Raw genomic sequence first — 27,025 nt, 5'->3', positions numbered from 1 at the left:
TGTGTGTGATATGTGCAGACCAGGCTATCAAAATGCATTTACTTTCTAGGGAATCATGTAAAGACCCATTTATAAAATCCAGTTTTTATTTTCAAATTATTTAAAAAAATATATATATACCCTCAATGGGTGGCACAAAAACACACCACAACACACAATGTGAAGAACAGCAAACAAAAAAATGTGTGTGTACTAGGTATCCCTAATGCTGCACCTATGCTTTTTCCTTCTTGTTGGCGGAGGTTGGCACCCTAGGGGGGAGAGTTTTGGCACCCCCGCTCCACAATAACTGACCCTAAGGTGCCCTACATATCTCCTATAACCGAGTGCCCCCATGCAATATAAGGGAACCACTGATACTAGACATAGAACACATCTACAGAACTAAAGGGACCCTATACCCCAAGGTAGTTAAATTAATTTAATAAACATAATACAATGGTGACATCAGTAAATAGAGTATTCAAACTCACAAAGAGATATACATATACACTAAAATTATGATACCATCAATTATTCTGTAAGGACAAATATACGATGGACAAATATATTGTGGGGTAGATAACGTCTGAGGTGAGACAGACAGGTGTGTGTATGGTTCGAATCTGATTACCAAGTGATGGAACTGTCAGCCGTTCAACCCAGATTGGGCTTGCAAGCTGGCCGGGAGGATGTCGAAAATTATTTCAAGGAGTGTGAGCAGGTGGATGAGGTACACTCTTTAAGCACTAAGGCCGGTTTCACATTTGCGGTTGTGTCTGCAGCGTTTCTTCCGCAAATATCCGCATGCGTTGTGTACTCCTATATTTAACATTAGGGACGCATGCGTCTGCGATCGGTTGCTTTTTGCCGCGTTTGACGACGCATGTGTCGTTTCGTCGTCTGCGGTTTGGCGCGGAAATGCTACATGTAGTAATTTTTAGAGGCGTCAATTTGCCGCCTAGAAACGTATGCGGTCGATTGCGTAAGGAATGCGACAAAAAAACGCATTGCTGTCTATGTGAACGCATGCGTTCACAAGCACGTGCGTTTGCTTGCGTTCGTGAATGCATGCATTGCACCAGAGAAAAACATGTCTAGACACTGATAAGCCACCCCCCACATACAAGGTGATAAAGGGAGGGAGTGGACATTTGCAGGTCACTACTCAGCAGACAGCCAAGCAGAGCAGACAGACCACAACACCTTGGAGCAAACAAGCCTCTGAACAATGTGAGTATATCCTAGCCAATGCCTTTATTTTCTATTTTGTCTCTACATGTCCTAATTTCTGCCATTTCTTTCTTTCTGCATGCATCAGAATGTCTTCTTCTTCTGATGAGGAGCAACGTCCTGGGCCTTCTGAAGCCGAACATGTCAGTGAAGTGAGTACTCACCCCCTCAGATTGGTAAGTATTCACTGTCACATCTACACATGACAATTTTTGTTTTTCATTTTTTTAGAGCACTTCTACTGCGGCAGAGACATGGCAGGAGCAGCGGGGTCACGGTCGGGTGGCAAGGCGGCAGCGTGTACATATACAAGGCTGACTGTTTACTGTATCCTCACTTAAGCATTCTTGAATCTTCCTTTCTTTACATTCCTATTTCTTTACATTTTTCTTCTGGAATCCTTTTGTATCTTGACTTTCCTTATTCATGCCATTTCTCAGCCTCTGTTTTCTTTCTTTTCCTTACGTTAATGTATCCAACATTAATGTCTTTATTTAATTTTTATGTTCCAGAACGGGATGAAGACCTCATAGAAAATGACCTCCTCATCTCCCTGGTCCAGGAGCGAGTACTGTTGTGGGACACCGCACTCGGACAATGTGACGATCCGGCGCCTATGGAATGAGGTGGCCAAAGAGATGTGGGATGGCTGGGATAACACCCCGACTCGGGTCCGAAATGCATTTGGTAAGTATTGCAATGCAGTGTGAAGCAGCAGAGACCTTGGCCGTGCTCACACAACTGTGTGTGATGAGAGAAACTCAGGAGTTTCTCTCATCACACACAGTTGTGTGAGCACGGCCAAAAGTCCATTATCTGACCATTATGTTTTGTTTTTTCAACAGTGGCCAGAGACAAAACACATTGGCGTTCGATGAAGGACCGCTTCAACAAGGACCTGGGTCAAGAGAGCCGTGTTCCCAGTGGCTCAGGAGCAAGGATCAGAAAGTACAAATACCATCGCGTTCTGGCATTTTTAAGACCGGTCCTTGCCCAGAGAACGTAAGTATTTCTCCCGTGCATTAGGTTGTGTTGTATTGCCATAATCTGTATGTTTCTATTCCACAGGAGTTGGCGTCTGGTTAATTTGTGGTATTAATTTTTTTTTTCCTTTTTCACAGCACATGGAGCAGCACTGTTGGCCCAGGTTCTGGAGCGGTCCTTCATCAGACAGCCACGGACCTGTCCCAGCCATCCAGCAGCGCTGCAGCAAGTGGGCCTGCCACACAAACTGGAGACCAGGAAGCTGGTCCATCAGGTCTTCCCATTTCCCAGTCCTCTGCCAGTGCCTTTTTTTTTGGGCCCCTCCCGGCAGCGGGCATCGGACAGGTCCCTCATGCCCGAGTTTTTGCACTTGAGCTCGGTTTTTCACGAAGGACTCAAGGCTTTGGGTGACCGAATGGATATTTCCCTTAGCCACATGAATACACGTATCCAGGAGGTCACCAAAAGCCTTGACCAAGTAAAAGCAGACCTCCAGAAGCCAGCACATCATTTTTTTAACCAAATTGAGCAGGGCATGTCGGAACACCTTACTCCTGATCTCCAGCTTAGTGTCATGCAGGCCTGCAATGCTACTTACGTGCAGACTATGCAGCAGAGTCGGTATTTTCAGCAGACAGTGGCGGCATATCCACCTGTGCCTTCACGGTCACGATTAACCTCAATGCCGACCTCCGCTGCATACCACTGCACGGCCACCTCTATTGCTAGCACTGTCGGACACCAGTACAGCACCACCACCATGCCGAGTGCTGTTGGACAGCACACTGCCACCACCATGACAACCGCTGCTCCTGCTTGGACCTCCTCCACTGACACCACGATGCAGCAGGACCCAGGCATGGCCTTCCGTACCGCCACCACCACGATGCAGCAGGACCCTGGCATGGCCTTCTGCTCTACAAGCGCTATGGACTCTGGCATGGCCTTCCGCTCTACAAGCGCTATGGACTCTGGCATGGCCTTCCGCTCTACGAGCGCTATGGACTCTGGCATGGCTGCACGCTCTACGAGCACTATGGACTCTGGCATGGCTGCACGCTCTACGAGCACTATGGACTCTGGCATGGCTGCACGCTCTACGAGCACTATGGACTCTGGCATGGCTGCACGCTCTACGAGCACTATGGACTCTGGCATGGCTGCACGCTCTACGAGCACTATGGACTCTGGCATGGCTGCACGCTCTACGAGCACTATGGACTCTGGCATGGCTGCACGCTCTACGAGCACTATGGACTCTGGCATGGCTGCACGCTCTACGAGCACTATGGACTCTGGCATGGCTGCACGCTCTACGAGCACTATGGACTCTGGCATGGCTGCACGCTTTACAAGCACTATGGACTCTGGCACAGTGCAGCCGGATCCTGACATGTCACTCACCATGACCATGCCACGACATATGAGCCCACCGAGGCCTCCCAGAACCCGGCAACCCCAGAAAGGAAAAAAAAACAAAAACAAAAAAAAAACAGCGGACTCTTAGCATTCCTCCCCCTTCACCTCCAAGTGTGTCTGTAATGTCAGGTTTGTCTCACCCTTCCAGTGCGTCTCAAGCCTCTCATGTGTCAAGCCCTATCCCCGAACTACCAGACCCCACAAGTTTCATTGCCCCCTCTCCTGCCACCTCTGCGTCGTCCACAGTTAGCCTGGCCTCACAGCTACACACCCCCCGTTTACATAACTCTACCCCAAGCAGGCGCAGTAAATAAAAATTTTGTGTATAACAAAATAAATAATATGGTTTTTGGCCCCCAATTATGTGTGGTTTACTTGTGTATTTTGCCGCCGTCAACACACACCGTGCGCCGAACACTTAATTTTTTGGCCACATCATAGCTACAGTAGTTAGCAAATAAAAGACTGCAGCTTTATGTGTCTTTAGTATAGAGATATGAGGTGGGCCAAAAAATTAATACTTGTATTATCTCCATAATCTCTTCCTTCTGCTTAGTCTGTGACTAGTGTTGCATAGTGAAGAGAAAATGGCGGAAATAAAATGCAGAACTATACTCGACAGGTCAGGTGTCCACAAACTCTTTAGTTAGGACACCTGACCTGGTGAGTAGAGAACTGCCTTGTTTAACCTCCATTTTCTCTTCTGTGTACCTAATCTATTTCACACAAAGTGAAGGGACGATGGCATTCATACACGGCATATCTATGCTCACCTGCACATGTGTCAGAAATACTGAATTCATGAGGCTGTTATATGTGCATCATTAATTCATTATTTCTGACACCTGACTTGATGAGTATAGATCTGTTTTGTATGACAGTCATTGTCTCTTCAGTCTGTGTCCAATGGATACTGCAGAACAGAATCCGGACGCAATGACGTCAACAACCTTTAAAACAACATGGCTGCCGTCACATTAACATTATGTGGTCAGTATTTTATATCAGTATGTGTAAGTCAAAACAAGGATTGGAACAATTAGAGGAAAATTATAATAATAACATATCTAGCAGCTCAGCTATTGTCACCCACTCCTGGTTTTAGATTACAAATACTGATATGAAATACAGACCAAACACAGCTAGTGTGAGGACAGCCTTGGTTTGTAGAGGACATAGGAGACACGGTCAAGACACCAAAAAATAAAGTTTATTAACGAGAAATATTAGTAACATTTTAGAAAATAACTGGTACAGATAAAATCCCAACAGGACATTTACACCACATTGTCCTGCCATGACACACGCCCAATATCCGAATAAAAAAAGGCAGCAAATTGGTCCCGCATGTGGCCAACTTCAGCTGTTGACCGCGGCGGGTGATGTTGGTAATCGGGCAGTGGGTGTGCAACTGGTTCATCCAGTTCAATGTAGGGCCGCTCCTTAGCCATTATGTAGTTGTGCAGAACCACACAGGCTTTGACCACCTCGTCGACTGTCTACATTTTTAGATTAATGGCTGATGCAAGAATGCGCCATTTTGAGACTAGAATCCCAAAAGGTACACTCTACTGTTCTTTGTGCCCTGGTCAGTCTGTAGTTAAAAATCCTTTTAGTGTGGTTCAAGTCCCGACTGGAATATGGCTTCAGTAGGTTTTCACACATCTGAAAGGCCTCATCACCAACCATAACAAATGGCATTGGTGGACCTTGAGTGTTGGGGAGCGGTCGTGGAAAATTAACATTTTTGCCATACACACGGTGGCCCATATCAGAGTTCTTAAAAGTCTGGGAAACGCTGCCACGGCCAAAAGCTCCAATGTCCACGGCGATGAAGCAACAATCCACATCGGCTATTGCCATGAGCACAACAGAAAAATATTTTTTATAATTGAAGTACTCCGATCCTGTTCTGGCTGGTTTGATAATGCAGATGTGCTTTCCATCCACCGCTCCCTAACAGTTGGGGAAAATCACACACACTCCAGAATTTTTCCGCAATTTCAATCCACATGTCCAAGGTGGGTAGGGGTATAAACTCATCCCGGAGTACATTCCACAAAGCCCAGCAGGTGTCCGCAACTATTCCGGACAGGGTGGATATTCCAAGCGGGTATTGGAAGTGGAGGGGTGATAAACTCTCTCCAGTTGACAGAAATCTGGAAGAAAATTAAAAAAAAATAAAAAAAAATTACAATCTATTCTATTTATGGTGTTGTTATGCTAAAGACAGAAAGGAAAATACCAAAAAAATACATGTCAGAACACCCAAAATTTGCACTGCCATTTCTTTAGATTTGTTACATACCTTAATGTAACCAGCAGACGTTCCTCTGGTGGAATCGCTCTACGGAGCTGGGTGTCCTGTCTCCGTATGGCTCCTTGGACAAGAGCAAGCAAATCCCGGAACGAGTCTTGTTGCGACAACCTTGTATATTCAGGGAATTTGTCCGGGTTCGCATTAAGCTCGCCATACAGTGTGTGATAGGCTCCACGGCTCTCATGTAGTTTAATAATGGGGTGTCTCCAAAAACGCCTACGTTGTCTCCTTCTCAATCTTTCGCGATTTCTGTCTTGCTCCCAAGCAAATGCACAGGCAAGAAACAGCTTGATGCTTAAATCCAGGTTGAAATAAAAGCTCTCCATGCGAAGATCCATTATGACACAGGATACAGGAGCAAAATCTGAAGATTTCAGCAGTCCTAGGGTCTATATATAGAGATCCCATAATACACGCCCTCTGTAGTCCCATTGGCGGTGTCTGGTTATCTAGATTTTTCTCCTAGAAAATTTGTCACCATGCGCACCACAAACGCAAACGCAGGAAAAAACGCATTGAGAAGCGTGCAAACACGGCGCTTTTTTAACTGCATGTGTGTAAAAAACGCCGCATTTGGATGTGTTTCTATGCGTTTCTTCCTGCACTTGTGGATGCGGATTAAACACTGCGGATTCTAACGCAAATGTGAAACTAGCCTTAGGCACTGGAATTTAAGTTACCGAATTTGGCTGAAAGGGAGATTAAATTATTCTGGACAAACAAGTAACTAAAATTGTACTGTGAAAGTGGAAGAGTCCCACGGGGACTGAGGGTCTGGAAACAAATATCGCAACACAATGATGATATTCCCTTCTGAAAGGAATGGGAAAGCATTATGCTGAAATGTTCGCAGGATCTGTTGCAATTGGTGTTAAAGACTAATTCACGTAATTATGACATATTAAACACCGAACTGAATAAAGCGCAAGATGAACTTAAATCAAGGTTAACAGAGAACCAATGGGTTACTTTTAATAAAAAATTGGACAGTAGACTAATACCTATTCAAGCCGATATTAAACAAAGAAAAAAAAAAGTTAATACGTGATAAGACCGATTTCGAGACAGGACAGGTTTTTTCCTGGAATAAACAGAATACACCCCGTGAGGATTCGGGCATAGGAAGGAATACTACCAAATGGAGGAGAAAGAACTTCAATAGGAATAAAAATCGAGGCAGTAAAAAAGACTACTTGACCACTGATTCGGATTCCAGCCAAAGTGAAGGATTGGCGGCCGCCACGAGTGCTTTAGAGCAATCACCGGCCGAGGTTGCGGGCGTTTCCGAAATGTCATTCCCTTTAGGGGAAGGTTCCGGAGGGGCGGAAGGAAGAGGCACCGGAGGCGGGCAGCACAAGAGGAGACATGTTGCCTGGACACGGAGATATTAGCTGCCCCCCGGAGGATGTAGTCATTAATCTTACTGATCATGCCCTGTCCCCGGCCCATTTGTCGTTGTTGTCTAAGGGCCTGGGGTATAGCATCCCACAAGATTTCAACCTGACTGAGTTTTAGATTTGTTTAAATCTATTAGGAAAATTCATCTTTTTAAAGCATTCTCTAATAAAACAGTCTGCAGTAATGTTTTAGAGGGTGAAAATCCCTGTTCGAGCGGCCCTTTGGGTTTTATGGCAGGAACAGAAGCTTTAGCGGACATGAGAGAAGATGCTAAATTGTTGCTGGAGCTGGCAGATGATATTGTGGACTGTGGTCATACTGATATATTTTAGAGGAGGAGTATCGTCAAGTTAAATGCCCCCTATCTCCCCAGGCAATTTGATCAATCTATTTGAGGTGCAAGTAATTAAGGACGTTGAAGCCCTAGTATATCAAAGGGCTCTCACTGCGGTAGAGAGGAAGGCTTTGCAGGAGATAAAAGCTTGGGAAGATACGATCGTGATATCGGCTGACAAGGGGGGCAAAATAGTGCTACCTCCCAGATCCTACTATATCTCTGAGGCCAAGAGGCAATTGTCAGATAGTGCAATATATAAACCTCTACAACAAAACCCGGTGCAGAAGTATAAGAGTGAATTGAGGACCTATTTGAGAAAATATGTTGAACTAGGAGTTATCTCACAAAAGAAGGCATAGAAGCTGCTGCCGCAGTTCCCAACCAGACCCCATTGGTACCACATCCCGAAGGTGCACAAGTCTTTGGTTTGCCCCCCCGGGGCGGCCAATCGTGTCTGGAATAGGATCGCTCACTGAGCCCCTGTCCCAGTACATTGATTGGCTGTTACGCCCTATGTTGAAAGACATTCCGTCCTATTTGAAGGACACAAATGCGTTTTTGAAGAGTATACAGAATTTCGAATGGCAAGATAGTTATTCTTTGACATCGGTAGATGTCGAGAGTTTATACATGAGAATTCCTCAAAAAATGGGAGTAGAGGTCATCGAACAGATTTTAAGTACCACAGGGAAAAGTCCACATTTTGTTGGGTTTGTATGCGAGGGTTTGGACTTTATTCTAACCCATAATGCGTTCACATTTTTGGATGAGTGGTACGTACAGGAAGTGGGTACTGCGATGGGGACTCCGGCAGCATGTACGTTCGCCAATTTATTCTTAGGCCTTTTCGAGGAAAAATACATCTATTCAGAGAGTAATGGATTTTTACAGCATATCAAATTATATCAAAGATATGTTGATGATATAGTTATTATTTGGGATGGAACCATCGACACTTTTAATGACTGTGTCATATCTTAATCAGATTAATAGAATGAATATGGTGTTCACATCGGTTTTTGGAGGGCAGTGGTTGGAATTTTTAGACGTATTAGTAGAGATCAAAGGGGGTAGCATTTGTACGTCACTTTATCGCAAGCCGGTGGCAACAAATACTATGTTGCACTTTAACAGCTTTCACCCCATGCACACCAAGCAGGCTTTACACTATAGTCAATTTTTGAGGGTAAGTAGTGTAAATAATAAAGATGAAGGATATTGTAGACAGTCGATAGAAATGAAGGATAGATTTAAACAGAGAGGTTACCCAGAGGATCTATTACAGTCAGCATTGGAAAGGGTGGCGAAAGAGAGAGAGAATAGAACTAAGGGTAGGATTACTGTTCAGGGGGTTAATAAAGGAAAGAGATTCACCTTCTGCTTTAGGTACAGTACTATGGATCAGCAGATACGCCTGGCAATAAGAAAAAACTGGCACATTTTGGAGCGGGACAAGGAGCTGGCCGACATTATAGCAAGAGGCCCCTTGATAGCCAATAAACGCAGCATGAGATAAAGGGATAAAATGGTGAGGAATCGGATTGTGAAATCTAATAAAAATTGGTTGAATACCAGCATCCCGAAGGGAAACTTCAGGTGCGGACCCTGCCCTTTTTTGCAGCCAGCATGTCACCGAGCGGGTTTTGCAAATGGGAGCAGTAGATCATATGGTTAATGACTTTATAACCTGTAAAAATGTTGTTTATGTAGTCTTCTGCCCTTGTAGATATTATTATATAGGGAAAACTATATGTCCGATGTATGTCCGTTTTCGTGAACACTAAGTCTGTCTCGTCAGGAAAAGGTGTGCCATGTCTGATCTCCCATGTGAAGGAGAAACATACCGTAATGGTAATCCCGGTACACTCACTTTTGCTGAAATCGAGAAAGTTTGTCTGCCCATGCAAGGGGGAAATTTGGGTAATTTGCTCCTAAGATGTGAGGTGAGATGGATTATGCGCAAAGGCGCAATGGGGCCGCTAGGCTTCAATGATAGGATAAACATGTCGGGGTTTCTGTAGTATTTGTAGTGGCGTGTGCCGGGCTGTAGTAGGTATGATGTTATGATTTAGGTTGTAGGCCCGTTGGTTCAGAAGATAATAGGTGGCGCTTCTTTTGAATAAAAAACGGTTTCATCTTTGTGACAGAAATATATAGGTTTAATACTCCAGCCAAAATAGTTTTTTGAATACTGCTGATTATGTGTAAACTTATGTAAACTTGTTTTTAACATGTGCAATTTCAATATGTTGTATTTCTTGGTTTGTGGGAGGGGTCCGGCTGGGGGTGTGTGTTATGGCCAGCACATTATTTCCGCTGTTCTGTCCTTGCACAAACTGACGCGTAGAAGTGCAAGCACAGCGCGAAACGGCCATCGTCCTCCCCTGCTCACACGAGCTTCGGCTCCCACTCCCCCGGCCATGAATTTTTATCTGAAGATGGAATAAAGTGTTGATTTTCTGAGATCGGTGAGTGCCTTCTTATTTTTTCCTATATTTGGATTGGACAAATATATGAAGATCAGTGCACATGGTGAAATAACCCCATCAACAACAGAATTGCAACACAGGACAGTGCTGTCAGTGAAATGCATAGATAGCCCAGCAGATACAGTCCTATAAGGATTAACACCTCATTCAGTAAGGCGTAAAACAAACAGCCAGATAGGAATGTACTCATCTAGAGGATTGCCACCATTCCCATCTGGCTATTCCGTCCGTCATAGTTGGAATTTAGAAATTGATCCATTACAACTATGAATTCCATCTTACCGTTCCTGTGATGGATTACGGAACATAAAAATGGATTTTACAGAGCAAAGGTGAATACAACGTATGTTAATTACGAGAAAAAAACAGATCTGTCATGACTCCTAAATAAAAAAAGGAAATCATGATGCCAGTGTGAAAAGAGACTTACTATTGAATATGAACTTTAAAAAAAAAAAAAAGAAGCAAAGAAACAGAATGAAATGAAGTTATTTTCACTACAAACTTTCTAGAAAAATATAATGTCCCTTAATTTTATGGCTGTGCAGCCAATTCAACTTGTGATTTGGAATTTAACTGTTTGCTATTGCAGTTCAGTCCCGTTCACCTGCAATACCCGGACATCACCCAACATACAAGATTGGTGCTGGGGCAGAGAAATAAAATACACCATATTCTAGTTTTATGCCAACCTTAGCATCAACTCACATTTTTGATACAAGCAATGCTCTTGACGTTTACATTCAGTTTATTAAATTGCAATTTTCAGCTTTACCCATCTCCCTATCTTTTAAAACTGTGCTTTGTAAAGCCACAAACACAAATATAAACCATCATGTTAGTACCAGGTTACAAACAAAATATAAACCTGAAATAAGAGCAAAAGAGGAGAAAGGCTTATTCTCTTACCACCTGTTTTATGTTGACAGGTTTGAGAGGCTGGGGCGTAGAAGAGGTAGTCTGATGGACCTTCACAGTGCCAAGTGATGCAGAACCAACTGGTTTTACTGTCTGCATGGAGGAGGATGCTGAAGTCTTAACAAAAGAGCTTGCGGCAGTCGTCTCTGGTGGAGGGTTTGGTTGTCCACATTGCAAGATAAATTCCTGGGAATTTGGCATCAAGCGGCGCAGAGATGGAAGACTCTTCTATGTGAAAAGAATAACAAAACAGTTAACTGAATACATGTATATTAGCACACATGGCATAAACATTTAGATATACTGTGTATACTATTATATGACACCTTAGGATCAATATTAGATCAGTGGAAGTCTGATCCATTGCAATCCTACCATCAGTGGCTTTCAGCGCCAGCAAGATGTATACAGTCAACAAAGACAGAAGAGCATGGAGCTGTCCAGTCGGTGACCATTCCTGTATCTTAGCTACTATTCATTTGATTCAGAGCTGATCTGCAGTGTCCTTCAGCGGCCACTGCACAGTGAACAGAGTTGGGCTGTTCAGCACTGTTTATATCCTGCTGGAGCGGAAAAGTTGGTGTGGTGTCACGCCCCTACTTAGGCTACTTTCACACTAGCGTTAACTGCAAACCGTCACAAATCGTCTTTTTGCAGAAAAAACGTATGCATCAAAAAAAGTGAAAAACGTATGCAACGCATACAGCATTTCGACGGATCCGTCACAAATCCGCTAAACGGTTCCGTCGAAATACTAGATGCGTTGCATCCGTTGCATCCGTTTTTACCATCCGTTGCATCCGTTTTTACGACGGATCCGTTTTTAAAATGGGAGGCTCCCAAATTTGATTGGCTACTGGAAAATAGGGAAAACTATATAATGACTGTTTTTACAGCCCATCTTTGAGGGTTTTAGTTTAGTGGCAGAGATGGAAGGTGTACTTAGTAGGATTGCGAGTGTGGTGACTGACGTGATATTTGAGACGAATCGCCTGGATATTATAGTGTGGGAGAAGGAGGCGGCAGCAGAAAGACGGAGGATGCTTCTGCAGCAACGTCGACGGAGACGACTCTGGATATATGCGATAAATGAACTGCAGATGACCCGGGGTGTCCAGTCCACTCTCTACCTGGAGTTGCGGCACAACCCAGACAAATTCTTCAATTACGTACGGATGAGGATGGAACATTTTGACTATTTGCTGGAAAAACTAGGGGATGCCATCCAAAGGCAGGACACACAGATGAGGCTTGCCATCACACCGGCGGAGCGGCTGATGGTGACCCTGCGGTAAGCCTCTTCTTTTATGTCATTGCTCATATTGAATGTCATATAACATACTGCAGAAAATACTGCGCTGAAACATTGCGTTGCATTTTCTGCAGCATGTTATTTTTTTTTTTGTTTGTGGACATTCCACTGCCTTTTTTATTATGTCATTGCTCATATTTAATGTCATATTACATGCTACAGACAATACTGCGCTGACACATTGCGTACCATTTTCTGCAGCATGTAATTTTTTTATTGTTTGAGGCCATTCCACTATTTTACACCGGTTTCATGCAGGTTTTATTGTGAAAATTTTTTTTCACAGTGCCATTTATTGAAACTTTACCATGAAACCAAAAATTTAAAATGTTGTTGGTCTGTGCAATTTTTTCTAACATTTTTTTTTTTTTCTACAGCTTCCTAGCTACGGGTGAATCTCTGACTTCGCTCCATTATCAATTCCGGCTTGGCATTTCCACAATTTCAGGGATATTGCAGGATGCGTTTTTTCACCATAGACTTGTATTGGCGACGCATTGCAACGGATTGCCACACGTCGTACGACGTATGCGTCGAAATTTGGCGACACGTCGTCTGGAAAAAACGTTGATTGTAACGTTTTTTTGTCTCCGCCTAAATACCGTGTCGCGGCGCATCCTGCTGCATGCGTCGTTGGCTACAATGGAAGCCTATGAGCGACGGATGCGTCGGGACACGTCGTACGACGCAATGCAGCGCTGCAATACGTTTTTTTACACTGAGCATGCTCAGAAGCAGGATTTTGTAGCCAATTCACCAGACACCCCCAAATCTATATAAACCTGGCCTGGGCCTTCAACCCCACATATTGCCAGCAAGACCCAGAGAAGACCCAGAGAAGAGTCACAAGAGACCCAGAGTATTGCCACAAGACTCCAGCCAGCCTGCCACAAGACTCCAGCCAGCCTGCCACAAGACTCCAGCCAGCCTGCCACAAGACTCCAGCCACCATAGAGCCAGTGTGAGTATTGCAATTTTTGTGTGCGTCTGTGTGCATGTGCATTTGTGTCTGTATGAGGTACTGACTACAGCAAGAGCTTAAAACCTGAATAGAATCGTCCTGCAACAGCCAGTGCCCTGCTAGAGTCCAGATCCACCCTGATGCCAGCCACTGTGAAGACATGCAGCTCCAGCTGGAGGACTGTCAGCCTTTTTTACGTGTGTGTGTGTGTGTGTGTGTGTGTGTGTGTGTGTACGCGTATGCGTCTTCTGTTTGGGTCCGCCTTTGTGCTTTTGTACATATGTGTATTTGCATAAAGCTTATGCGCTTTTGTGTGTGTGTGTGTGTGTGTGTGTGTGTGTGTGTGTGTGTGTGTGTGTGTGTATCTGTGTATTTTCGTACGGCTGTGTGCTTTTGTATGTATGTCTTCATGTGCCTGCACCTTATTATGCCTTCGCCAATCTTATGCCTGTTCATGTGTTATGCTTGTGTTATGACTGCGCCTGTGTGCATGCAGGCATGCTTGTGTGCGTCTTGTTGATTGCATGTGCATTTGTCCATGCCTTAATTGGTTAATTGCCTTTTTCAGATGTATTTACTAAGTATAGTGGTCTGTGCAGAATGTGGTTTAAATGTGTTTTTTTTTTTTTTTAAATCGGATGTATTTTTGCCAAGTCTAGTGGTCTGCAGCTTGTGGTTTGAATGTGTGAGCGTGCGTTTTTTTTTTTTCTATTTAAAAGTGTTGATTTTTTTATTACTGTTGAAACCATTCCCAGTTGATGTACTTGTATTTAAAATAAAGAGCATTTCAGCTCCTAATTGTGATGTAAAAAAAAAAAAGAAAAGAAAAAAGAAAATAATAAAATGTTTATTAAAAAAATGTCTGTAGTATCATTTCAGAAAAGTAAATTTAAAACTGGTGTATGTACCAATGGTTACACATGCAATACAGAGTTGGTTGAGGGCTCATTTTTTAATAAAGGTTATACTTTAAAGGTTTTTTGGGGGAGGTGATTTTTGAAAATAAAATGTGGTAAATATATTTTTACATGGTGGGTTCACATTTCAAATAATTTTTTTTTTTTGGGACATGGAAATGAATGGTTAGGTGCACCTGTTTTTGGGTTTTGGTGTTCACCTTGATGAACATTTCTCACATCATTTTAGCAGGGTGTTTATCGTTAAACATTACCTAGTTCGGGGGGTGGTCTAACTATAAATCCATTATACTTATTACAGATACACCAGGGACCACATCCACTGACCATCCCACCAGGACCACATCTGCACATCTTTAAAAGTAAGTTTTGAAGACCCCAAATCTGCTACTTCAATGTGTAGAGCAGATTGCAAGTGTCTTTTAACTTACAGAGACACCAGGACCACAGCCACCGGCCTTCCCACCAGGACCACAGCCACTGACCAGCCCACCAGGACCACATCTGCACATCTTTAACCCCTTCCCGACCTGTGACACAGCGTATGCGTCATGAAAGTCGGTGGCAATCCGACCTGTGACGCATATGCTGTGTCACAGAATGATCGCATCCCTGCAGACCGGGTGAAAGGGTTAACTCCAATTTCACCCGACCTACAGGGACAGGGGGAGTGGTACTTCAGCCCAGGGGGGGGTGGCTTCACCCCCCCGTGGCTACGATCGCTCTGATTGGCTGTTGAAAGTGAAACAGCCAATCAGAGCAATCTGTAATATTTCACCTATGAAAATTGGTGAAATATTACAATCCAGCCATGGCCGATGCTGCAATAGCATCTGCCACGGCTGGAGACCCCGATCTGCCACCCCCCCCCCACCGCCTCCGATCTCCTCCTCTCCGTCCTGTCATGTCCCATGCTCCCCTCCGTCCTCCTGTCCGCTCCCCCGTCCTCCTGTCTGCTCCCCCCGTGCTCCGATCGCACCCCCCATACTTACCGAGCTCCGATGTCCCTCCCGGTGTCCTCGGTCTTCTCCATGGGCGCCGCCATCTTACAAAATGGCGGGCGCATGCGCAGTGCGCCCGCCGAATCTGCCGGCTGGCAGATTCTTTCAGGTACATTTTGATCGCTGTGATAGGTTCTCTCACAGCGATAAAAATAAAAAAAATAGTAAATAAACCCCCCCTTTTATCACCCCCATAGGTAGGGACAATAATAAAATACAGAAATTATATTTATTTTTGTTTTTCCATTAGGGTTAGGGCTAGGGTTGCACTTAGGGCTAGGGTTGCACTTAGGGCTAGGGTTGCACTTAGGGCTAGGGTTGCACTTAGGGCTAGGGTTGCACTTAGGGCTAGGGTTGCACTTAGGGCTAGGGTTGCACTTAGGGCTAGGGTTGCACTTAGGGCTAGGGTTGCACTTAGGGCTAGGGTTGCACTTAGGGCTAGGGTTGCACTTAGGGCTAGGGTTGCACTTAGGGCTAGGGTTGCACTTAGGGCTAGGGTTGCACTTAGGGCTAGGGTTGCACTTAGGGCTAGGGTTGCACTTAGGGCTAGGGTTGCACTTAGGGCTAGGGTTGCACTTAGGGCTAGGGTTGCACTTAGGGCTAGGGTTGCACTTAGGGCTAGGGTTGCACTTAGGGCTAGGGTTGCACTTAGGGCTAGGGTTGCACTTAGGGCTAGGGTTGCACTTAGGGCTAGGGTTGCACTTAGGGCTAGGGTTGCACTTAGGGCTAGGGTTGCACTTAGGGCTAGGGTTGCACTTAGGGCTAGGGTTGCACTTAGGGCTAGGGTTGCACTTAGGGCTAGGGTTGCACTTAGGGCTAGGGTTGCACTTAGGGCTAGGGTTGCACTTAGGGCTAGGGTTGCACTTAGGGCTAGGGTTGCACTTAGGGCTAGGGTTGCACTTAGGGCTAGGGTTGCACTTAGGGCTAGGGTTGCACTTAGGGCTAGGGTTGCACTTAGGGCTAGGGTTGCACTTAGGGCTAGGGTTAGAATTAGGGTTGCAATTAGGGTTAGAATTAGGCTAGGTGCACACGGTGCGGATTTGGCTGCGGATCCACAGCGGATTGGTCCCTGCGGATTCGTAGCAGTTTTCCATCACGTTTACAGTACCACGTAAACCTATGGAAAACCAAATCCGCTGAGCCCATGGTGCGGAAAATACAGCGCGAAAACGCTGCGTTGTATTTTCCGCAGCATGTCAATTCTTTGTGCGGATTCCGCAGCGTTTTACACCTGCTCCATAATAGGAATCCGCAGGTGAAATCCACACAAAAAACACTGGAAATCCACGGTAAATCCGCAGGTAAAGTGCAGTGCGTTTTACCTGCAGATTTTTCAAAAACGGTGCGAAAAACCAGCACACAAATTCGCAACGTGGCCACATAGCCTTAGAGTTAGGGTTGGAATTAGGGTTAAGACTAGGGTTAGGGGTGTGTTGGGGTTAGGGTTGTGGTTAGGGTTGGGATTAGGGTTAGGGGTGTGTTGGGGTTAGTGTTGGAGTTAGAATTGAGGGGTTTCCACTGTTTAGGCACATCAGGGGGTCTCCAAATGCGACATGGCGCCACCATTAATTCCAGCCAATCTTGCGTTGAAGAAGTCAAATGGTGCTCTCTCCCTTCCGAGTCCCGACGTGTGCCCAAACAGTGGTTTATCCCCACATATGGGGTACCAACGTACTCAGGAGAAACTGGAAAACAACTTTTGGGGTCCAATTTCTCCTGTAACCCTTGGGAAAATTAAAAATTACGGGCTAAAAAATTATTTTTGAGGAAAGAAAAATATTTTTTTATTTTCACGGCTCTGCGTTATAAACTTCTGTGAAGCACTTGGGGATTCAAAGTGCTCACCACACATCTAGATAAGTTCCTTTGGGGGTCTAGTTTCCAAAATGGGGTCACTTGTGGGGGGTTTCTACTGTTTAGGCACATCAGGGGCTCTGCAAATGCAACGTGACACCCGCAGAGCATTCCATCAAACTCTGCATTTCAAAACATCACTACTTCACTTCCGAGCCCCGGCATGTGCCCAAACAGTGGTTTACCCCCACATATGGGGTATCAGCGTACTCAGGAGAAACTGGACAACAACTATTGGGGTCAAATTTCTCCTGTAACCCTTGTAAAAATAAAAAATTGCGGGCTAAAAAATTATTTTTGAGGAAAGAAAAATTATTTTTTATTTTCACGGCTCTGCATTATAAACTTCTGTGAAGCACTTGGGGGTTCAAAGTGCTCACCACACATCTAGATAAGTTCCTTTGGGGGTCTAGTTTCCAAAATGGGGTCACTTGTGGGGGGTTTCTACTGTTTAGGCACATCAGGGGCTCTGCAAACGCAACGTGACACCCGCAGAGCATTCCATCAAACTCTGCATTTCAAAACATCACTACTTCACTTCCGAGCCCCGGCATGTGCCCAAACAGAGGTTTACCCCCACATATGGGGTATCAGCGTACTCAAGAGAAACTGGACAACAGTTTTAGGGGTCAAATTTCTCCTGTTACCCTTAGGAAAATTAAACAATTCTGGGCTAAAAAAATATTTTTGAGGAAAGAAAACTTATTTATTATTTTCACGGCTCTGCGTTATAAACTTCTGTGAAGCACTTGGGCGTTCAAAGTGCTCACCACACATCTAGATTAGTTCCTTGGGAGGTCTAGTTTCCAAAATGGGGTCACTTGTGAGGGAGCTCCAATGTTTAGGCACACAGGGGCTCTCCAAAGGCGACATGGTGTCCGCTAATGATTGGAGCTAATTTTCCATGCAAAAAGCCAAATGGCGTGCCTTCCCTTCCGAGCCCTGCTGTGCGCCCAAACAGTGGTTTACCCCCACATATGGAGTATCCGCGTACTCAGGACAAACTGGACAACAACATTTGGTGTCCAATTTCTCCTGTTACCCTTGGGGAAATAAAAAATTCTGGGCTAAAAAATCATTTTTGATGAAAGAAAAATTATTTTTTATTTTCATGTCTCTGCGTTATAAACTTCTGTGAAGCACCTGGGGGTTTAAAGTGCTCACTATGCATCTGGATAAGTTCCTTGGGCGGTCTAGTTTCCAAAATGGGGTCACTTGTGGGGGAGCTCCAATGTTTAGGCACACAGGGGCTCTCCAAACGCGACATGGTGTCCGCTAATGATTGGAGCTAATTTTCCATTCTAAAAGTCAAATGGCGCGCCTTCCCTTCCGAGCCTTGCCGTGCGCCCAAACAGTGGTTTACCCCCACATGTGAGGTATCGGCGTACTCAGGAGAAATTGCCCAACAAATTTTAGGATCCATTTTATCCTGCTGCCCATGTGAAAATGAAAAAATTGAGGCTAAAAGAATTTTTTTGTCAAAAAAAAGTACTTCATTTTTATGGATTAATTTGTGAAGCACCTGAGGGTTTAAAGTGCTCACTATGCATCTAGATAAGTTCCTTGGGGGGTCTAGTTTCCAAAATGGGGTCAATTGTTGGGGAGCTCCAATGTTTAGGCACACAGGGGCTCTCCAAACGCAACATGGTGTCCGCTAACGATGGAGATAATTTTTAATTCAAAAAGTCAAATGGTGCTCCTTCACTTCCGAGCCTCACCATGTACCCAAACAGTGGTTTACCCCCACATGTGAGGTATCGGTGTACTCAGGAGAAATTGCCCAACAAATTTTAGGATCCATTTTATCCTGTTGCCCATGAGAAAATGAAAAAATTGAGGCAAAAATAATTTTTTTTGTGAAAAAAAAGTACTTTTTCATTTTTACGGATCAATTTGTGAAGCACCTGGCTTAAAGTGCTCACTATGCATCTAGATAAGTTCCTTGGGGCGTCTAGTTTCCAAAATGGGGTCACTTGTGGGGGAGTTCCAATGTTTAGGCACACGGGGGCTCTCCAAACGCGACATGGTGTCCGCTAAAGATTGGAGCCAATTTTTCATTCAAAAAGTCAAATGGCGCTCCTTCCCTTCCAAGCCCTGCCGTGCGCCCAAACAGTGGTTTACCCCCACATATGAGGTATCAACGTACTCAGGACAAATTGGACAACAACGTTCGTGGTCCAGTTTCTCCTTTTACCCTTGGGAAAATAAAAAAATTGTTGCTAAAAGATAATTTTTGTGACTAAAAAGTTAAATGTTCATTTTTTCCTTCCATGTTGCTTCTGCTGCTGTGAAACACCTGAAGGGTTAATAAACTTCTTGATGTGGTTTTGAGCACATTGAGGGGTGCAGTTTTTAGAATGGTGTCACTTTTGGGTATTTTCAGCCATATAGATCCCTCAAACTGACTTCAAATGTGAGGTGGTCCCTAAAAAAAAATGGTTTTGTAAATTTTGTTGTAAAAATGAGAAATCACTGGTCAAATTTTAACCCTTATAACTTCCTAGCAAAAAAAAATTTTGTTTCCAAAATTGTGCTGATGTAAAGTAGACATGTGGGAAATGTTATTTATTAACTATTTTGTGTCACATAACTCTCTGGTTTAACAGAATAAAAATTAAAAATGTGAAAATTGCGAAATTTTCAAAATTTTCGCCAAATTTCCGTTTTTTTCAAGTATAGACGCAGAAATTATCGACCTAAATTTACCACTAACATGAAGCCCAATATGTCACAAAAAAACAATCTCAGAACCGCTAGGATCCGTTGAAGCGTTCCTGAGTTATTACCTCATAAAGGGACACTGGTCAGAATTGCAAAAAATGGCCAGGTCATTAAGGTCAAAATAGGCTGGGTCATGAAGGGGTTAAAAGTAAGTTTTGAAGACCCCAAATCTGCTACTTCAATGTGTAGAGCAGATTGCAAGTGTCTTTTAACTTACAGAGACACCAGGACCACAGCCACCGGCCTTCCCACCAGGACCACAGCCACTGACCATCCCACCAGGACCACATCTGCACATCTTTAAAAGTAAGTTTTGAAGACCCCAAATCTGCTACTTCAATGTGTAGAGCAGATTGCAAGTGTCTTAACTTACAGAAACACCAGGACCACAGCCACCGGCCTTCCCACCAGGACCACATCCACTGACCATCCCACCAGGACCACATCTGCACATCTTTAAAAGTAAGTTTTGAAGACCCCAAATCTGCTACTTCAATGTGTAGAGCAGATTGCAAGTGTCTTAACTTACAGAGACACCAGGACCACAGCCACCGGCCTTCCCACCGCCACAATGTCCTCTTCCGACAGCCCTCCTCCACAGCAACAGCGTGTATCGGTAAGTTAACCAAAAAATTGTATTTTTTTTTTTTAATTTACATTTTTGTTAATCACTACATGCATTAATTATGTTTAAACAGGAAGCTGAATCAGATGAGGAGCTGTCAGAAGGGGACGAGACAGGTGGAGAGATGCAAGTGGAGGAGGAACCAAGTGTAAGTAGTGGCGAAACAGTTGCTTCACACATCACACTGCACCATACACAAAACAGATTTTCAAATATAACTTAACACAGAAAACATATGCCTACATTAAAGATAATTTTTTTTTCCTTTATTTCAGTCTCCTGCTGCTGCTGACCATTCAGCAAACCGTGAAGGTTCTCCCAGCCACTCCCAGAGTCGGCGGAATCGTCGCCGCGGTCGGCCATCAGTGAGTTGGTTTTTTGGGGGGATTCTATTGGTACTTTTGTGTTTCAGTGTACTAATTTTTTTGTTTTTCTTCTTTTTTTCACAGGCTTCACAGCGTGCTCCCGCCGAAGACTTCGATGACATTGATGTTGACTGTCTCATCGAGGAGGTTCACGAGCGGGAGCCGCTGTGGAACATGGCTGACCGCAGGCATGCCGATACCAGTGTCACCCGTCGGCTCTGGGAGGAAGTATGCCAGAACATCTTTCCGAGGTGGGAGGACCTTCTTCCACAGCAGCAGAGCAAACTATGTAAGTATTCACTTTTCAGTGATGTTTTGAGCTGAATGTAATGTATTGCATTTAACAAATTTTTTTTTTCTTTTCATTCTTGTCTTCACAGGTGGAAAGGTTAGGAAGCGGTGGCGGTCACTGAGGGATCGCTTTAAGAGGGAATTTAACGAGGAGATGCAGGCCCCGAGTGGCTCAGCAGGAAGGAAGAGGAGCAAATATAAATATGGCATGGCCCTCTCCTTCCTGAGGCGAACCATGCTGAGTAGAGTGTAAGTATTCTACAGCCCACTAATAACCATGTTAACCTGTCTAACTTAGTTTGGTTTCAGTCAGGGCTTTTTCATATCAATATATTGTTTTTGTTTTTTCTTTCACAGCACCTTCTCCAGCTACCGGGCACCTGCATCTTCCTCTGCGCCCTCTGGAGCGATCCCTCCTGAGTCCGCCCACCGAGGGCCACGTCGGTAGGCCCCACACCTCTTACCCCTCCTCTGACCCCTCTGTCCCCTTTACTTCATCCGCCCCAAGCACTGGAGCATCATTGCAGCCTTCCTTACTCGAATCTGATGCTCAACAGTTAGCGTTCACTTTACCCCACCCCTCTGATCCTGCCACCTCTAGACCACCATTAGGTTCGTGGCGGCAGCGACAGAGGGGTCAGGAAAGGAGCTATGCTCCTGAGTTCTTACATCTGAATGCATCCTTCCAAAGCTCTTTCAAAATTTTGGGAGAGCAAGTGACTGCTGGTTTCAACATGGTGCAATCACGCATCAGTGAAACCAGCCGTGGATAGGATGCATTCAGATGTAAGTCAATCTCCGGCCAATCTTTATTTCCAATCCATGCTCAGGAGCATGGAAAAGCTTTCTTTTGAGCAACAGATGCGGGAAATGAATAGCTGCCATGATGCTCTACTTAAGGTCCTTCATGAACCCCAATCTACCCCCACACCTCCCCACACAGCCACTACATTTCCACCCCAGGCCCCATTTCCACACCATGCCCCATCCCAGTCCCCATTTCCACACCAGGACCCCCATTACCAAACCCAGTCCCAATACCCACGCCAGTCCCAATACCCACGCCAGTCCCAATACCCACGCCAGTCCCAATACCCAACCCAGTCCCAATACCCATCCTGGCCCCCAAACCAAATGCCTTCCCCAGTGTTTTCTTCCTTGCCCAGCTTTCCTTCCCCATTAAGTGTGCCACCTACCCCAACACCACCCCCCTCTGGTCAGCCTCCTGCTTTTACCCCCCCTTCCACTGCACCCCAACCAAGTAGGCTTTCCCCACCTATCGACGTGTTCCAACCTTCCAGCCCCTCCTCCGCTCGTATCTCCACCCCACATTTTGAAGATTTGTGATGTTATTTAAATGTTAAATTTTGTTTATTTTTATTTTAAAAAAGTTGAAAAGTTATTTGAAAAAAACAAATATATCTGTTTTTTGAAAAGAAAAAAAAATATAAAAAAAAAGAGTTAAAATAAAATTTGTTTTGATTTAAATTTAACTCTGTGTGTGTGCATTCAGTAAGGTATGGTAAATAATTAAAAGGGTAAAATTAAATTAAACACCACGTTTTAACGGTATAACATATTGGGTTTATTACCAGGAAAACCACGCTTTTGTAACTTTTTTTTTTTTTTTTTTTGAGAAACACAATTTTTACAATCAAAATTCATGAAAAACATGTCACACAATGATGTCTTGCCATGGAATCCGCCCGACAGGTGACACAAAATAATCCGCAAACTGGTCCCTCATCCTGGTAACAGAACCTGTGGAGCGAACAGAGCTGCTGCGGTAATCCCACAAGGTTGTCTCCAATTCTTCGTCATCCAAGGAAACGGGCTTCTTTGAAAGGACAAAGTTATGGAGCACCACACATGCTTTAACAACCTCGTCTACAGTTTTGGTTTGCAGTTTGATTGCCATCAGCAGGACTCTCCACTTTGCCGTCAATATACCAAAAGCACACTCTACTACTCTTCTTGCTCGAGTAAGGCGGTAATTAAATAACCGTTTGGTACGGTTTAAGTCATGGCTACCATATGGTTTAAGTAGGTGCGGCGAGAGTTGAAACGCTTCATCACCTACACAAACATATTGCATGGCTGGTTCACTTGTTCCTGGGAGTGGTCTGGCTGGCGGGAAATCGTATGTCTCTCCATACAGTCAACGGCCCATTGGAGAGTTTTTAAAAACTTGAGAATCGTTGGACCGGCCATAGGCTCCTATGTCCACAGCAAGGAACTTGCAGTTGGTGTCTGCTATAGCCAGGAGTACAACGGAGAAGTATTTCTTGTAGTTGTAGTACTCAGAGCCTGTTCCTGCCGGTTTAGCAATCCGTATGTGTTTCCCGTCGACGGCACCAACACAATTTGGGAAATGTCAAATTTGCTCAAACTGTTCTGCACTTCTCAACCAGATGTCCATTGATGGTTGGGGGATATACTCCATCTGTAAAGTATTCCAGATAGCCTGACAGGTGTCTTTCACTATCCCTGAAATTGTGGAAATGCCAAGCCGGAATTGATAATGGAGCGAAGTCAGAGATTCACCCGTAGCTAGGAAGCTGTAGAAAAAAAAAAAAATGTTAGAAAAAATTGCACAGACCAACAACATTTTAAATTTTTGGTTTCATGGTAAAGTTTCAATAAATGGCACTGTGAAAAAAAATTTTCACAATAAAACCTGCATGAAACCGGTGTAAAATAGTGGAATGGCCTCAAACAATAAAAAAATTACATGCTGCAGAAAATGGTACGCAATGTGTCAGCGCAGTATTGTCTGTAGCATGTAATATGACATTAAATATGAGCAATGACATAATAAAAAAGGCAGTGGAATGTCCACAAACAAAAAAAAAAATAACATGCTGCAGAAAATGCAACGCAATGTTTCAGCGCAGTATTTTCTGCAGTATGTTATATGACATTCAATATGAGCAATGACATAAAAGAAGAGGCTTACCGCAGGGTCACCATCAGCCGCTCCGCCGGTGTGATGGCAAGCCTCATCTGTGTGTCCTGCCTTTGGATGGCATCCCCTAGTTTTTCCAGCAAATAGTCAAAATGTTCCATCCTCATCCGTACGTAATTGAAGAATTTGTCTGGGTTGTGCCGCAACTCCAGGTAGAGAGTGGACTGGACACCCCGGGTCATCTGCAGTTCATTTATCGCATATATCCAGAGTCGTCTCCGTCGACGTTGCTGCAGAAGCATCCTCCGTCTTTCTGCTGCCGCCTCCTTCTCCCACACTATAATATCCAGGCGATTCGTCTCAAATATCACGTCAGTCACCACACTCGCAATCCTACTAAGTACACCTTCCATCTCTGCCACTAAACTAAAACCCTCAAAGATGGGCTGTAAAAACAGTCATTATATAGTTTTCCCTATTTTCCAGTAGCCAATCAAATTTGGGAGCCTCCCATTTTAAAAACGGATCCGTCGTAAAAACGGATGCAACGGATGGTAAAAACGGATGCAACGGATGCAACGCATCTAGTATTTCGACGGAACCGTTTAGCGGATTTGTGACGGATCCGTCGAAATGCTGTATGCGTTGCATACGTTTTTCACTTTTTTTGATGCATACGTTTTTTCTGCAAAAAGACGATTTGTGACGGTTTGCAGTTAACGCTAGTGTGAAAGTAGCCTTATTTTACCTATCCTAACAATAGTTCACCAATATCATTAGCTAACAAAAATCTTATAGTCAATAAAACAGAACCAACCACATTGTGCAGCTATAGAGGAGTCCATAACATGCTGAAGCCAAAGAAATATACATAAAAAACACTAGGGCTCACTATACACAAAAATATAGAAACAAACATAATGCAACATTTGGCTAAATGAGTTGCCCCTTAATACAACCGCTGTCTGAATGCACTATTAAAATGTATTGACAACATAGGTGATGGTCTCCTACTCAACATCAAACTAGGATCTATATCAAAGCTACAAAAACTGACAAAATGTTTATTTTCACCTTCCCCTCCAAAAAAATAATAAAGGTTATTTAAAGAGAACCTGTCACCCCCAAAATCGATGGTGAGGTAAGCCCATCATCATCAGGGGCTTATCTACAGCATTCTGTAATGCTGTAGATAAGCCCCTGATGTTACCTAAAAGAGGAGAAAAAGAGGTTAGATTATACTCACCCAGGGGCGGTCCCGCTACGGTCCGGGTTCGATGGGTGTCTCAGGTCCGGTCCAGGGCCTCCCATCTTCATTTCATGACGTCCTCTTCTGGTCTTCACGCCGCGGCTGCGGCGCAGGCGTAATTTGTCTGCCCTGTTGAGGGCAGAGCAAAGTACTGCAGTGCGCAGGCAGGCCTAAGACACCCATCGGACCCGGACCGCTCCTGGGTGAGTATAATCTAACCTCTTTTCCTCCTCTTTTAGGTAACATCGGGGGCTTATCTACAGCATTACAACAGAATGCTGTAGATAAGCCCCTGATGATGGTGAGCTTACCTCACCATCGATTTTGGGGGTGACAGGTTCCCTTTAATACATTATAAGCGCTTTAATTATTCATACAAAATTGTAATCCTACCCGAAAATCATAAGATTCATTAACCAGTTCAAAAAAGGGCCATTTTCTTCCGTTCCTGAGCAGGCACATTTTTAGGCATAATAGCACATGTGCATTTAACAGCTTAAAAAGATTTCTCATTCGGATATTCCATTGACACAGGTATGCAAAATTTTGGCTTATGAAAATTGTTTAAAATCCAGTGTGATTCTTATACCCCCACCTTAAAAAAACACTTGTATTTTTTAACCATCACGTCCGGATTTTGCACAAAACACACAAGAAATCAAGTACAAGCAAGATGAACAAGGAAAATCTTTATTGTAGCCAAAAATGTACAAAATACTGCATATAAAAATTTATTGAACATTCATTCTGCAACTTTATTAAAAATTCTTGTGCATTTTACTTACCGTATATACTCGAGTATAAGCCGAGATTTTCAGCCCAAAAAATGGGCTGAAAGTGCCCCTCTCGGCTTATACTCGAGTCATGGAAGGCGGGGGGTCGGTGGGTGAGGGGGAGCGACGCCTGTCAATTACTCACCTACTCCCGGCGCTCCTGACGCGGTCCCTGCAAGTTCCACGGTGTTCGGCGCGGCAGCTTCAAGTTCTTCCCCTCTTCAGCGGTCACGTGGTACCGCTCATTAAAGTTATGAATATGGACTCCACGCCCATAGGGGTGGAGCTGCATATTCATTACTGTAATGAGCAGTGCCATGTGACGGCTCACTACAGGAAGAAGCTGCTGCGCCGTACACCGTGGGACATGCAGGGACCGCGTCAGGAGCACCGGGAGTAGGTGAGTATATTTACCTTCCCTCGTTCCACCGAAGCTCCGTCTTCCCGTCCTCTTGCTGTGACTGTTCAGGTCAGAGGGCGCAATGACGTATTAGTGTGCGTGCCGCCCTCTGCCTGAACAGTCAGTGCGGAGAGACGGGACGCTGAGGAGCAGCGATGAGAGGTGAGTATGTCACTTTTATTTTTTTTTAGTGCAGCAGCAGCATTACATGAGGCACAATGCTATATGGAGCGTCTATGGGGCCATAAAGAACTGCATGGAGCATTATATAGGGCATCTATGGGGCCATAAATGCATGGAGCATTATATGGGGCATCTATAGGGCCATAAAGAACTGCATGGAGCATCTACGGGGCCATAACTGCATGGAGCATTATATGGGGCATCTTTGGGGCCATAACTGCATGGAGCATTATATGGGGCCATAACTGCATGGAGCATCTATGGGGCCATAACTGCATGGAGCATCTATGGGGCCATAACTGCATGGAGCATCTATGGGGCCATAATTGCATGGAGCAAAATATGGGGCCATAACTGCATGGAGCATTATATGGGGCATCTATGGGGCCAT

The 27,025-nt window shown here is 44.4% G+C and overlaps 1 protein-coding gene across 3 annotated transcripts in view; it reads right to left on the bottom strand.

Annotated features, from left to right (window-relative positions):
• Window positions 1-27,025, bottom strand: part of TAF4B (TATA-box binding protein associated factor 4b) — a 188,443-nt gene that overhangs the window by 104,033 nt on the left and 57,385 nt on the right. The window contains exon 7 of one of the 3 annotated variants that reach the window (XM_077270385.1): window positions 11,069-11,305. In XM_077270385.1, the coding sequence (XP_077126500.1) occupies window positions 11,069-11,305 (237 nt within the window). The remainder of the gene's footprint in view (window positions 1-11,068; window positions 11,306-27,025) is intronic. The other 2 variants (XM_077270382.1, XM_077270383.1) reach the window with 2 other exon arrangements.

The sequence above is a fragment of the Ranitomeya variabilis genome, chromosome 6 (genome assembly GCF_051348905.1).
Source record: "Ranitomeya variabilis isolate aRanVar5 chromosome 6, aRanVar5.hap1, whole genome shotgun sequence".
NCBI classification, from domain to species: Eukaryota; Metazoa; Chordata; class Amphibia; order Anura; family Dendrobatidae; genus Ranitomeya; species Ranitomeya variabilis.
This window is presented reverse-complemented; position numbering and strand designations above follow the sequence as displayed.